Genomic DNA, 14,273 nt, shown 5'->3' with positions numbered 1-14,273 from the left:
AACATCGCTTGACAACCAATGCTGGTGTGTTTACGTCCCCGTAACTTAGCGGTTCGGCAAAAGAGACCGATAGAATAAGTACTAGGCTTACAAAGATTAAGTCCTGGGGTTGAATTGCTTGACTAAAGGCGGTGCTCCAGCATGGCCACAGTCAAATGACTGAAACAAGTGAAAGAGTAAATAAAAATTTCAATATTTCAAGAAAATCAGAAAATATTAACACCATAAATATGAATTAATTACAAATTAATGAAAATAGAGAATTTTTTTTCTCATTGCAAAGAAACAACCAAAATGGAACATCTTGCTACATCCAAAACCTTATACAATAGCCAGTTTCAGAAAAAAGGAAATATTTGACGTTCAGTAATCTATCTTATCAGTAACATAAGTATCTGACAAACAATAGATACAAGGTTTGAGTCCTGTCAATGGTCCTGTTGCTCTCTTCCTCTTAGTAGAATAGACTATACTGGTCACACTAAGTAGCCGATAAATTGTCTGTGAAACAAGTGAAAATTCTTCTTCACACATCCTCACCATAATCATTGTTGTTGTCATTTAATCCATGTTCCACGCTAGCATGAGTTGAATAATTAGATAGAATCCAATATATCCAAGGACTGCACTGTGCTCTAGTGTCTACTTTGGCATGATTTCTATGGTTAGATGCTCTTCTTAATGCCAATCTCTTTACAGCATGCACTGGGTGTATTTTCCATGGCACCAGCTATGGTATGGTAAGGTAGCTATGCAGTTTGCAACACTACAAATCTCAAGAGGAAGGCAGCTTTATGCTAGATAAATGGTTTAAGTATGAGTGAACATGACATAGCAGGTTTCTTGCAATAGAGGAGCTACATGGCTTTTCACATTTAAGAAGCAAAGGTGGGAGTGGTTTGGTGGTGCTGGAAAGAGATAAAATAGTGGTGGTGAGGTGTCCAGGTGCTCCTCAAGATACAAGGAGGGTAGAAATGAATGAGGACAGAAGAACTAGACGTAAACGTGGGTTTGACTTGCTAGAGTATATGGGAGAGTGAGAAATTGAGAAAATGGTGAGGGGAAGACAAGAACTATGAATATTGGGTAAAATTGAAGGGTAGATGTTATGAATGATGGATAAGGGAGGAGGGGTATGACTAATGATGCATATTTTGGGAGAAGTAAAGGGCTACAGATGATACAATACAGTAGTAAATAAGAGAAGGTTGAGAGAGAGATAACATGTGGTTGGGAAGATTGTAGAAGTGTCAGAGAGAAAGAGAGTCAGGCATAGTGAATGAAGAGTGAGAAAAATATGTTGGGATGAGGAAGATAATTTGTGGGTCCAGTGGAGGCATGTGATCAATGTAAAGTATGGATGGAAAGAACAGTATTAAAAGATGGAAAAATGAATAACATGTGAAATGCTTCTGGGTAGTACGAAAAATAAGTGGTATGAAGGGAGAGCTGTAGTGAGAGGTAGTGTTGGTGATTTCAGAGGGAGATTGAGTAAAGGGCTTATTTGTGTATATTTATAAAAATACATACACGTACACACACAGTGTTTTCAGAACTCAGTTTCAATGAGGTAAGCAGGTCTTCTTGAGAACCTCATGTCACCAGTCATTCCAGTCTTTTGTCATCTCCTTCTTGAGGGTCAGGATCCTGAAGTTAGCCTTCACCACTTCATCCATTGTCTTCTTAGGCCTCCCTCTTCAGTAAGCTCCGTCCACATTAAGTGACCAGCACTTCTTTATACAGCTGTCCTCATCACATATCCAGACCAGCACAGTCTTCTTTCTTATACACTAAATTTGATTCCTCTTATGCCCAGTTCTTCTCTCAGCAGTTTTGTACTAATTCTTTCATTCACACTCACATTGCACATCTAAATGAATATGTTAGCTTCATTTCTCAAATACCCTGTATTCAAAGTCTGTCTCACAACCATGAAACATTGCAGTTCTAACACAAGCTTCATACAATTTGCCCTTTATTCTGAGAAAAAAATCTTTGTTTAACATTCAATTTCCGGTGTGCTCATTGTACATACTACATCAGTATGTACTAAGAACAAAACTTATGTCCTCTGGGTGTTCATTGTTTACATTTGACACAATATAAAAAGTTTTTACCTACTCCTTTTCAGCACATTGAGCAAGGCCATTTCCCAGAAGATAAGATCCTGTCTTCTTTCCTACTTTGTCTTTGCTAGGTTTACCTTATGTCATCTCAATTCTAGGTTCAGCTTCCATGCCTGAAATTTCTTCTCTAATTCCTCTATAGATTAAGCTATGAGAAATAGATCATCAGCATATAGGAGTTCTCAAGGATAGCCAATCTTAAACTCCTCTGTGATGACCTGTAGGACTATGTTGAATAGGAGTGGGCTGAGAACTGAACCTTGATGTATGATAAATAGGAGTGGGATGAGGACTGAACCTTGATGGATTCCAACTTACATTCTAAATTCATCACTGAAGTTTTTGTTGACTCTCATTTTACTTACTGCATCTGTATATATGACTTGTACAGTCCTCACAAGCCATTTGTCAATGCCAAGTTTCCTTAGTATCAACCAAATTTCTGTAAGTGGTACCCTGTCAAACACTTTCTTTAAGTCAATGAATCCCAAAATTAATGGTTTATTCTTCTGGATACGAAACCAAACTGCATCTTATTTAAGTCTACCCTGTCACATATCAGTTGCACCAACAACCCTCTCTGTGATTTTCATAACTTGATTCAGTAATTTCATTCCTTTATAGTCGCTTCTCTCTAGGGCATCTCCTTCATCTTTGTAACAGTTTATAATGCTATTGCTATGCTAGTCATTGGGTATGACTCCTTGTATAACTTGATTAACTATCAGGGTGTATAATAATATACTGTACTTCACTGGATATTTTGAGCATCTCAGCAACTATCCTTTATGGACCTGCAGTTGTCTCTCTCTTTATGTCTTTAATTGTTGGTACTTCTATAGTGTCAGTATGAAGTAGCCCCTCTTTGTCCTCTACATTCTCAACATTCAGCAGCCACTCATAAAAGCACTTCCACACTATTTTCTTGTCTTCTATATCAATGGTGAGTGCATGTTCATTATTCTGAAAACATTTGTCACCAATGAGAGCTTGGTTCTCTATTACACACTGTCTCTTGATCCTGAACATCTTGCCTCTGATCCTCATGCTGCAAGATATGTGCAAATCGTTTCAACCTTAGCTAAGCATATTTGCCACCTAGCTACCCTTCTGGCCATTTGGTAATGCTCCATACTAGACACTTTCTTCCAGATTTTCGAAGTCATTCTTTTAGTCTTTACTGCCCTATCAGATGTATCATTCCACCACCATGTTTCTTTTGTTTTGGCTTTGCTCCAGCCATGTCTGATGTGTAGCCCTAAACAGGTTATTTCTAAGAAATCCTCAGGCATCTCAATCTTCCTCCCTACAGTTATGTGCATAATTAGAATTTCTCAAAATCTGTTCCAAACTGCAGAATCTTTCAGTTTCTGACTTTTCCTTCTCTATGTCATAGTTCATTTCTGTGTCTACCTGGTTCTAACTCTGAAGTCACTTGCTACTAATGTTGCATAAAGCATTCTTAGTCAGAAAAGGTTTTGGCATTTACAATCACTCCTCTGTCCCTTTTCCTGGTTAGAATGTAATCTCTCTGACTTGTGGGTTTACCAGACTGGTAAGTAATGAGTTGGTTGGCTGGCTTCTTGAAGTGTTTTATATTCCATTATAAATTAAGACATCTTCAGAAGTTCATCTTTACTGTGATCTGAACAAACAACTCAACAAGGTAACTATATCACATACAAACAGAAAAGAAAACTATTATGGAATTATCTACCAGTCCTAAATCTAATAATTTAATTACTAAATCAATTAACTCAACAAGACAGTCATTTGATCAGTACCATTTAAAATGACTACCATTTTGATGCTCCAGACTTTGTTATTTAGTTGAGTATAGCTCTTACAAAAATTTATTCAACTGAATAATAGTCAATAAAAAAACCATTGTGAAACTGGACAATTTGATGGAAATTTTTCAATAATAACAGATGGTAGTAATGGTAGACTGTATTCAATAATTCTTCTTCCACACTCCCCAATAATTATTAGAGATGCCAACAAAGTACAAATTTTGATAAAAATCAAATTACTCTATAATGTAAGTTTTTAATTTCATTGCACATTATATAGACTATAATGAATCCCTGACCTATTTGGTTCTATTTTTGTAAAGATTGGCAGTGCTCCAGCATGGCCGCAGTCAAATGACTGAAACAAGTAAAAGAGCAAAAGAGTATATAAATTGTTAGATATCTACTTATCACTAGGATCAAAATGAATTTATAAGTCAGTACATGACAATTCTATGACATTTCCATGAGACTGTACTTTTGAAGCTGAAGAATGAGTTGCTTGGGTATTTTGTGTATTCATTTGTAAACTCATTTCTATAAGCTCTAGACAATCAAACAATCTCTCACTTAATTGAGCTGTTACATAAACTATCAATTATGCAAAAGCATCCAAAAATGCTGAAATAGTTACAAGATAGTTACAGAAGTGAAATTTACATTGAAGTTAGTAAACAACAGGAAACACCAAACAGTGCTACTGCTATGAACAAACAGTTGCTAAAAATGACTACAAAAATCTAGAAATATAATCAGAATCTGCTCTAGGTTTCATGCTGCCTCAAGTTGGAAGGCCTGCAACTTTCTTATCAAAATAATTTTCAAAATATGAAAGAAGTCTTTTTATTGCTGGATATGAAGACATGATTATCATGGAGACAGTTAGAAAATGTAATGACTACCTTATTGACAAAATATGGATCAACAAGCAATTTCATATATGATCAATGTTACACATCATTTTCTTACAAAAAGTGACAAAATTATGTGATGGCAGACATGTAAATAATTTTGTTGACTCTCACTCCCATGACTACTATGTATTGGAAATCAAACGATGCTATTGTAGGCTATAAATGAAGAATTTTACAATCCCAGTATTTCAAGACCTTCATACTTTATGTGGAAATATAAAATAAGAAATCTTTGACAGACATGTTATCAACCTAATCCAAGTTTTTATTGTTTAGAACCAACACATCTCATTACATTGTAGTAGACCACTTCCAAGATTTGATCTTACAGCACTTCTGTCTGAATTTGGAATTACATTTCATTAATATTACCATATCTGGTAATTTTTATGATAGCTAGTGGATATGACAAATGTCAGCAGACATCAAAAGAACCATTTTCATTACCATGTGAAAATACAAAAAGAACCTTTTTTTGAGATTATATAAATAAACTCATGACTTTTAGCTCCAGACAGAGATCATCTTGGTTGCAGCTGGAAAATAGGTCAGCCTGGGTTTTCTTATATGTCTCTCAAATAGCTTCCTCTCTAGATTAATCTCTTTTAATGCTCATCAAATACTCTCATCTGCAAACAATATCATATAAGTAATTGTTCAAACTTCATCTCTTTCTCACATAGAAATATGCAATCTAGTGCTATGTTGCAGTCATCAGATAGCATTATAGGATCCATCAAACTAGTGCTAAATACTTTTCTTCAACTCAAAGAAATAAGGCTTACCTACACTATCATCTTCACCATTTTTATTATGTTTACAGCAAGGTCAACTAATAAACTAATGCATTTGCCCGTCACAGTTATACACATTTAAAAAAACATTTCATCTTTTGCTGTTGCAAACTATCAGGCCATTATGTTGGATAATCTTTGTGGCAAATGAATGAATTGTTGAACTATGCAACAATGATTTCTTTATGGTCCTTACATCCTACTAATAACCAGATATTAATGATTTTTCATTGGTGACCTGCAACTTAGAACACTTATACAGCCAATTAAAATGCCTACATGTGCACAGCATGAACATTGTTGATGTTTAATTCTATATATTATGCACTTTATATTTGCAATACATTTACAGTGGTGGTTTATCAATCCCAACAGCTGAAACATGTTGCAGCTTGATGCTTTTGCACTGAAAGACTACAACTTTTGCTGAAGCTCACCAGGCAAAGAAGAAAAAAAAGAGAGAAGTTTAGTTGAGCAGTTACAAAGTGGCAGCAAGTGTCTGGTTTGTGAATATAAATTAGACTATATCTTCTAGTTACAATGGTAATTTTGTTCTCAACAATTGTATTGATATATCTAATGTAAAATCCCACTTCATCTATTTATGTTCTCAAAGCTCATATCAATGCTAATAGGTTATCTTACCTGGAGGTAAACCAAACTTGATTTTCCAGTTGCAAGATGGTAGCCTGTTGCTAAAGCTACTGCACTGCCCTCATTGGCTGTAATGATATGTCTATCCTTCGGTGATGTTTCAGCAATATATGCACAAAAGTCTAAAAGAATAAAATAATAAACATATAAAAATGTGTGTAGGCATGTGTGTGTGTGTGTGAGAGAGAGAGAGATTATGTCAATGACCATAATAATGTGCAGGTAGTGGAGAAATATATGCTAACTATATGTGCTAAATATATGTGTTGGCCAAATGGAGGTGCTGATGGTTTTGTAGTGGGATGGTGAAATTAAATGTTGGTCACAATACTGTGTCTGATAATATAAATTTTTACAACTCTCAAAGCTTGGTAGCATAAACAATATCTGTATTTTTTCAATACTCACATTAAATTACATTGTCTTGTTCAAATAAGAATCTTTTCATGTTAAACTAAATAACTTTAAGAGCTCATGTTCAGTGTTTAAGTTAATTTAGACTTTTTAAATATTAATCATTAGTGACAGAAGTAGCATTAATACCAAAAGGTAATTTTTATATTCAACTTAGCATGTTAGAACACTGAATACTGCATTATTAGCCTTGGGAGGTTCTCTCATATAGGTGTTTGGTGCATAAAAGCACACTCATAGATTGTAGCAAATGAGAATCATCTGTCAAGGGTGCTGGAACTCCCATATCACACCCTTTCATTCTACTGGAAATCATCACTAATAATTAATTTTTAATAAGCCTGCTGGCTATTTGCTGATATTCTGTATATTGTAGCAGTGAGATTTGACTGGCATGTGGTGACCAGATATTATTTGATTCTGTTGATTTCTTGTGACTTATTTTTTCTTGAATCTCTTTTATTTGTCAAACGGGAAATTTTCCATATGTTTATAAAAGCTATGAAATTTCACTTTATTTACTGCTTAATTACTGTTTGGGTCCATTGGACCCTCGAATTAAATTCAGACAATACTCTTGTCATTCTAAACAGAATAAAATCAGTTTCAAATATTATTTTCCTAGATATTTATCATATATAAAATAGATAAAATTGTATTCAATTTATTTGCTGAATTTGAGATAAAATAGGAAAAATTATGAAAATATTCCTGCAAATTTGTGCGGTATTGCATCACCTTCAATCTGCTAGATTATAGGGTGGTGTAATATTTCTATGTGATGACACAATTCTTACAATATATTGTATCAATATATGTGAGAGAGCAATATCTGCCTTTAGTCTGCTATCAAGTTTCATGTAGTTCAGTTGTGCTTTCCAATATGCTTAGACATGAAAACTTGAGTGAAGACCAAATATCAAAAAGGTTATTGGAATTAGATGAAGAATGGGAAGAAGTTAGTAGTGATTCCTTCTATTGCTCTGAAGATGATGGTGAAAGTGATTGTGTGCTGGACAGTTTAGGTTCTGTGTCATCAGATGATGAAGATACTCAAAACAATTATCTGCAAGCCACCAAATTATGAATGAGCAATATGTTTCCAGCGACAGACAAGAAGTTTGACATTCTGATCCTCTTACTCAAGCAGCAGTAAGAACTTTATCTTGCAATATTGTGCGCCAAGAATGTGGACCATCCTGTTTTGCTAAAAGGTCTTGCGATAGCATTGAAATGTTTTACTATCTTTATGCACCAGAATCTTCTTGAGGTGCTTCTTGAAGGTCAGGTTGTTTACAAAGATAAACGGAAGGAAATTAATCACTCTGAACTAAAGAAATTTATTAGACTGACTATTCTTATAAGTGTTCATAAATCTAAACATGAAAATGGAGTCAAGAAGACGACCGCCAAATATTCAACAAAATTATGAGCCAGGGAAGATTTCAACAGATTTTACAAGTATTGCGTTTTGATGATGCTAGTGCAAGAAGAAAAAAGAGAGGTGATGATAAATTGGAGCCCACAAGAGAAGTATTTGAAATGTGGAATCAGTATTTGCAAGATAGATATGTTCCAAGTTCATACATGACAGTTGATGAACAATTAGTTTCATTCAGAGGGCGCTGCCCATTTCGGGTATATATTCCTTCAAAACCAGGGAAATATGGAATTAAAATTTGGGCAATATGCGACAGTGAAACATCTTATGCCTGGAAAAAGCAAATCTACACTGGAAAAGACCCAGTTAAATGGAGAGAGACAAATCAAGGTTCAAGAGTTATTTGAAGACCTAATAAAAGAACTTGAAAATACTGGTCACAATATAACTTGTGATAACTTTCTTACAAGTGTAGGATTGGCTCAAAAGCTACTTAGCAAGAAAACTACTTTAGTTGGAACAATTAGAAAGAACAGAGTTGAACTTTCAAGTGCTTTTACAAATCAAAAAGAAAGAGAAATCAACAGCACAATATTTGGATTTCAAAAGAATTCTATGATCTTATCTCTTTGTCCCAAGAAAAATTATGTAGTCACACTTATGAGTACAATGCACTCTCAGCCTTCAATTGATCCAAAAAATGCTGAAAAGAAACCTGAAGTTATTACATGTTACAACAAAACAAAAGGAGTAGATACTCAAGATAGGATGGTAAGGACATACACTTGCAAAAGAATGACTCAAAGATGGCCTATGGTTATATTCTACAACATGATTGACATAAGTGCAGTAAATGCTTTCATTGTTGCTATACAGCTTCACTTGCAAAGTTTCAAGTATAAAAGAAGACAGTGCCTAATTGAAGATCATCTTCTTTTCTTATTTGGTTGAGAAATGTTAGCGGAACTAGAAGATTGTTTGTCATGTTCTTGTTAATGAAGTCTTCCAGAGGGCAGATCTAAAGACAAAATGACTACAGTTATTGAACAGGTATTTTTCAACTCCAAAAAGTGATGAAATAATATAATCAGGATAACTTCTAATCACACACCCAGCATTTCTCTGAATATCTCAAGTTTTTCTTATGTATAAATAAGTTTATTCATCTTTGACATCTGACTTGTTATTGAAAAGTCTCAATCAATGAAGTTATATCAGTCACAATACTGTGTATAATAATATAAATTTTTGCAACTTTCAAAGCTTGGTAGCATAAACAATATCCATACTTTTTCGATACTTGCATTAAATATCATTGCTTTGTTCAAATAAGAATCTCTTCATATTAAACTAAATAACTTTAAGAAACTGGAACATGACTCTTTTGCAATAAAAATGTGACAGTAGATTATTTCTGAAAATGTCCAGAGGACCTCAGCTCTTTAATGCCCTACCAAAACAGTTGAGAGACCTGCAAGACATGGATATAGAGGTCTTCAAAACAAAACTCGACACTTTCCTCTCCATGATACCAGATGAACCAATGGCTCGAAATGAGACACAGTTTAGGGCAGCGATATCAAATTCTCTTATACACCAGATGTGCCATCAAAAATCTTGATTGGACTATATCAGGTGGAGGAGAAGAGCCATGCAAGGAACGTGAAGAGAGCACAGCATAAAGACGGAAAGTCACGGTGGTGCTCCAGCATGACCACAGCTACTTGGCTGAAATGCATAAATAAATAGATAAATACTACTGGAAACCAAGAATTTCAGGAATATATTAATCCTAATAGCTAGTTCTGAAATCTCTAAACAAGATATAAGTTGTAACAATACTAGACAGCAACATTTTTTTGCCATTATAACATGGCTGTTCCATAAAGAACTATGTTACTACATTTTAACCCCAGGAAAATGTCTATTCCAGCTGGTTAACGACATACAAACTGTGTCCGATATTTCATGGGTAAGGGAGCAAACCACTCCCCACCAGCTGGGCAAGACTAGTAGACCATGGTTTCTGGGTCTTTACCCTTCATCAGTACTGGACACCTGCCTGCTAGAGATGGCAGTCACTCACTCCTACTCACAATATATAAACATAGAAGCAGCAGACAGTTGCTGATCTCATAGGGTAAAGACCCAGAAAGCATGGTTTACTAGTCTTGCCAAGCTGGAGGGGAGTGGTTCACTCCCTTATTCACAGTTTGTGTATTGTTAACTCGCTGGAAAAGATGTTTTCTTGGGGTTAAAATGTAGTAACATAGTTCTTTATAGAACAGCCATGTTATAGTGGCAAAAATGTTACTGTGTAGTATTGTTACTACTTATATATCTCATTTAGAGATGTTTAGAACTAGCTATTTTGCTCCTTATGAGATCAGTGGCTGTCTATTGCATCTCTGTTTATATATTGTGAGTAGGGGCGTTAAAATGTAGTAACATAGTTCTTTATGGAACAACCATATCATAGTGGCAAAATACATTGTCCCTAATCTTAAGCTTTGTTCACAAGATGACACAAGACCTCTGTATAAGTATTGATGCATTTAGTAATACTTGGTAATCCAAGTTCCAAGATGTTGTCTAGAAAATGTTATGTCAACAGAATTTACTACACATAAACAAACAGCTACATACAAAATAAATATTTATTTTGGACATCAATATTTAAGCATAATTTCATACTTACCTTTTAACAAAGAATCAGGAACACCACAGAAGTATTCTATGCCTATATTATGCAATGCTTTGTAAAAATCAGCAGGATCTAAAAAATCTCTGACTAATTCTGTCATCATGCCAACTTCTTGGTTGCGTACTTGTTGCTCAGCTACTTGCTACCAAAATACAAAGAAAATTCAAGAGAATTTTACCTATATTTGAAACATTTAAAAGTGAAATGTTTTGAGAGAAATATTAATGCCACATTTCCATTGTTCGACTTACTCATCTTATACTTCTTCACCACCCTCTACATACAGCACCACCACCAATTTAAATTGACAAAAACCACAAGGGAAGAGAAAATAAGAATCTCCAAATTAGAAAATGAGAATGTAGAGAGATCAGTAATAGAAGAGGGGAGAAAAAACTGAGTGAGAAAAAACATGATGCAAATGTTCTGGGTTAACTAAAAAAACTAAAAAGTGAAAATACATTTATTTTACATATATTGATCTCACCACAACCTTTATTTTATAAGTGCAAGCATTTTGCAACAATGTGGTTTTGGATACATTTCCACTGTGTATCATCTTGGGTGTTTTCTACTAAAGACCTGGGCCAACCAATGCCTTGTGAGTGAATTTGGTAGGTGGAAACTGTGTGGAAGTCTATTGTATATGTGTGTATGTTTGTGTTAGCTCCACCACTACTTGACAATCAGTGTTAGTTTGTTTATATTCCTGTAACTTAGTGATTCAGCAAAAGTGGTCAACATAATAAGTACAGACTTTAAAGTAAGTATTGGGGTTGAATTGTTTGACTAAACCCTTCAAGATGGTGCCCCAACATTGCTACAGCCAAATGACTGAAACAAGTACAAGATAAAAGAAGATATAAATGGTTAATATCATAAGTTAAACAAAGTGATTCTGTGTCACATAATATTCTGATATTTTTGCAATGGGTTCCTTATTCAGAACATAAAGATAGTATGCCTCTCTTTTTCAAAGATTAGTCAGGTGAAAAGGAGGTTGTGTCCAAAATTTTTAAGGGCTCTTCAAAACTGGTGAAAATGAAACAGTTGATGTTAATTTTTATTTCTATAAATTGATATTTGCAAGTAAAATGTAGGTGAAAAGGAAATTTCAAAGGTTTAACATTGTTTTGGAGAGGAAGAACTGAGCATGGTGTAGGGCCTACAGGGAATGGAAGTACACTATACAGGTCATGAGAAGAGATGGGTGTGCCAGGTGGGCTTGGGTGGTGAATAGGCTATTTTGACACTACTATAATTGCTTCTGTTTTAAGGAATAGAAGCAATTGTAGTAGTTTCAAAATAACCAAGTTGAGAAGAGAGCATGTTTGTAGGGTAAAGGCTGAAGTGCATTATTGAGTGAGATTTTAAAAATCAACTGGTTAGCTTGCTTCTGGATGCAGGCTAAGATTTCTGCATGTCTAACAGCAGTCTTTTCTCAGATGTGGGAGCAGTATTTCATTGTGAAGTCTCATCTGAGCTTTGTAAAGAATAATTGTTGCAAAATGAAGTATTTTCTGGCTCTGAGGATAAAAGCTAGTCCCTGGGAATGCAATTTTATGCAATTTTTGCTTTGTTATGAGATGAATGTAAGATTTCAAGAAAGAGAATCAAAGGCTGTGAGGTTGACTTTGAGAATTTGACAGAACAGTCTAAAAAGGGGAGGTAGAAGGTTGTTTTATTGATACACGCAGTTTTTGTGGAAACTTCAGGGAACATTTGTGAGATCTCTTTTTGTAGAAGCAGTCCATATATCATGTGAGATGTCAATATTATATACCAATGATGCCTATGTACAGAAGATTAAAGAAGAGTGAAGAATTTTATCATCTGCATAGAAGTATGTATTGCTACAGGTGTCGTTGAGAAGGTTGTTCATGTAAAGGAAGAAAAGTGTAAGTGATATAACTGAACCTTGAGGAACACCAGAGTTGATAGAATGCAGGCCATGAAGGATTCCATGAATGCATGCTAAAATAGTGCAATCTTATCAGAAACCCAAAAGAAAAAAGATGTATAGAGTCCATAAATGAAGAACTTAGCCAAGAAAATCATGCCAGATATGATGAATTACTTTTCTGATGTTAAGTTCAATAATATTGCTTCCATCTAGGGGAACAGGCAACTGGTAAATGACAGGCTTGACTCTAGAGTAATTATACTGGTGATCACTGAAGATTGAAAGAGATTCAACATGTTGGAGAAAATGATAATAATTGTTTCCTTCAGATGAGTTGTTGAAAGTGACAACAATAGCTTCAGAGTGTTTAGGTCAGAAAAGCTGCCTTTCCTTAAATGGCAGAAACTATGGCTTGCTTCCAGTAGATTCCTAGAGTGAAAAATTGGAGTGGCTGACAAAAATAATGGCCAGCTTTGTAGTTCAAAATTTGAGAGTAAAGTAAGAGACAATAACAGGACTGATGGCTTTGTTGATTTGAAGTGATCAGATATGTTTTCATATTTGGAGTACATAGTGTATTGAGACTTTTAGAGGGGAGAAGGAAACTTTGGGAGAAGTCTCATCAAATTTGCATAGGGTTGGAGGCTAAGTGGACTGTAAATATGGAATCTTATTTAGGTAGTGTAGTACTTTAATGGCCATCTTGTTTGAGGACTCATGCATTGCAGGACTCATGCATTGCAGGACTCTGCAAAGTTGGTAGACATCTTTTGCATAAAATCCACACTCAAATGGTGCTATTTACGTGCCACTGGCACGGAAGCCAGGAAGCTGCTCTGGCAATGATCACACTCGGGCAGTGCTCTTAGCGCTCCACTGGCACAGGTGCCAGTCATCGAATTTGGTTCAATCACGATTTTGATTTCACTTGCTCCGACAGGTCTTCGCAAGCCGAGTTTAGTGTTCACTGAAGGAGAGTTTGGCATGGGTACCAGTCGTCGAATTTGGATCGATTTCATTTGCCTCAACAGGTCTTTGCAAACAGAGTTTACTGTCCAATAAAGGAAAGGTATGCATAAGTGGGCTGGCTACACCCCTGGCAGAGACCTCAGATTATGCTCTCACTTGCTTTGCCTGGTCTTCTCACGTACTGCATATTTCCAAAGGTCCCGGTCACTGGTCATTGCCTCGGTGAGGCCTAAAGTTCAAAGGTCATGCTTCACCACCTCATCTCAGGTCTTCCTGGGTCTACCTCTTCCACAGGTTCCTTCAACCGCTAGGGTGTGGCACTTTTTCACACAGCTATCCTCAGCCATTCTTGTCACATGACCATACCAGCACAATCGTCACTCTTGCACCCCACAACCGATGCTTCTTAGGTACAACTTTTCTCTCAAGGTACTTACACTCTGTCTAGTATGCACACTGCCATTACACATCCATCGGAGCATACTGGCTTCATTCCTTGTGAGCTTACGCATGTCCTCAGCAGTCACGCCTCATGTTTCACTACCATGCGTCATACAGTCTGCTTTTACTGTGAGTGAGAGGCCCTTTGTCACCAGCAGAAGTAAGAGCTCTCTGAACTTT

At 35.7% G+C, this 14,273-nt stretch overlaps 1 protein-coding gene across 6 annotated transcripts in view; it reads right to left on the bottom strand.

Annotated features, from left to right (window-relative positions):
• The window catches only part of LOC106874397 (phosphonopyruvate decarboxylase), a 186,893-nt gene that overhangs the window by 81,205 nt on the left and 91,415 nt on the right, over window positions 1-14,273 (bottom strand). For all 6 annotated transcript variants that reach the window (XM_052971685.1, XM_052971688.1, XM_052971687.1 and 3 more), the window contains 2 exons: window positions 10,775-10,922; window positions 6,273-6,403 (listed from right to left, as the gene is read on the bottom strand). In XM_052971685.1, coding sequence (XP_052827645.1) covers window positions 6,273-6,403; window positions 10,775-10,922 — 279 coding nt within the window. The remainder of the gene's footprint in view (window positions 1-6,272; window positions 6,404-10,774; window positions 10,923-14,273) is intronic.

Source organism: Octopus bimaculoides, chromosome 11, assembly GCF_001194135.2.
Source record: "Octopus bimaculoides isolate UCB-OBI-ISO-001 chromosome 11, ASM119413v2, whole genome shotgun sequence".
Taxonomy (NCBI): Eukaryota; Metazoa; Mollusca; class Cephalopoda; order Octopoda; family Octopodidae; genus Octopus; species Octopus bimaculoides.
This window is presented reverse-complemented; position numbering and strand designations above follow the sequence as displayed.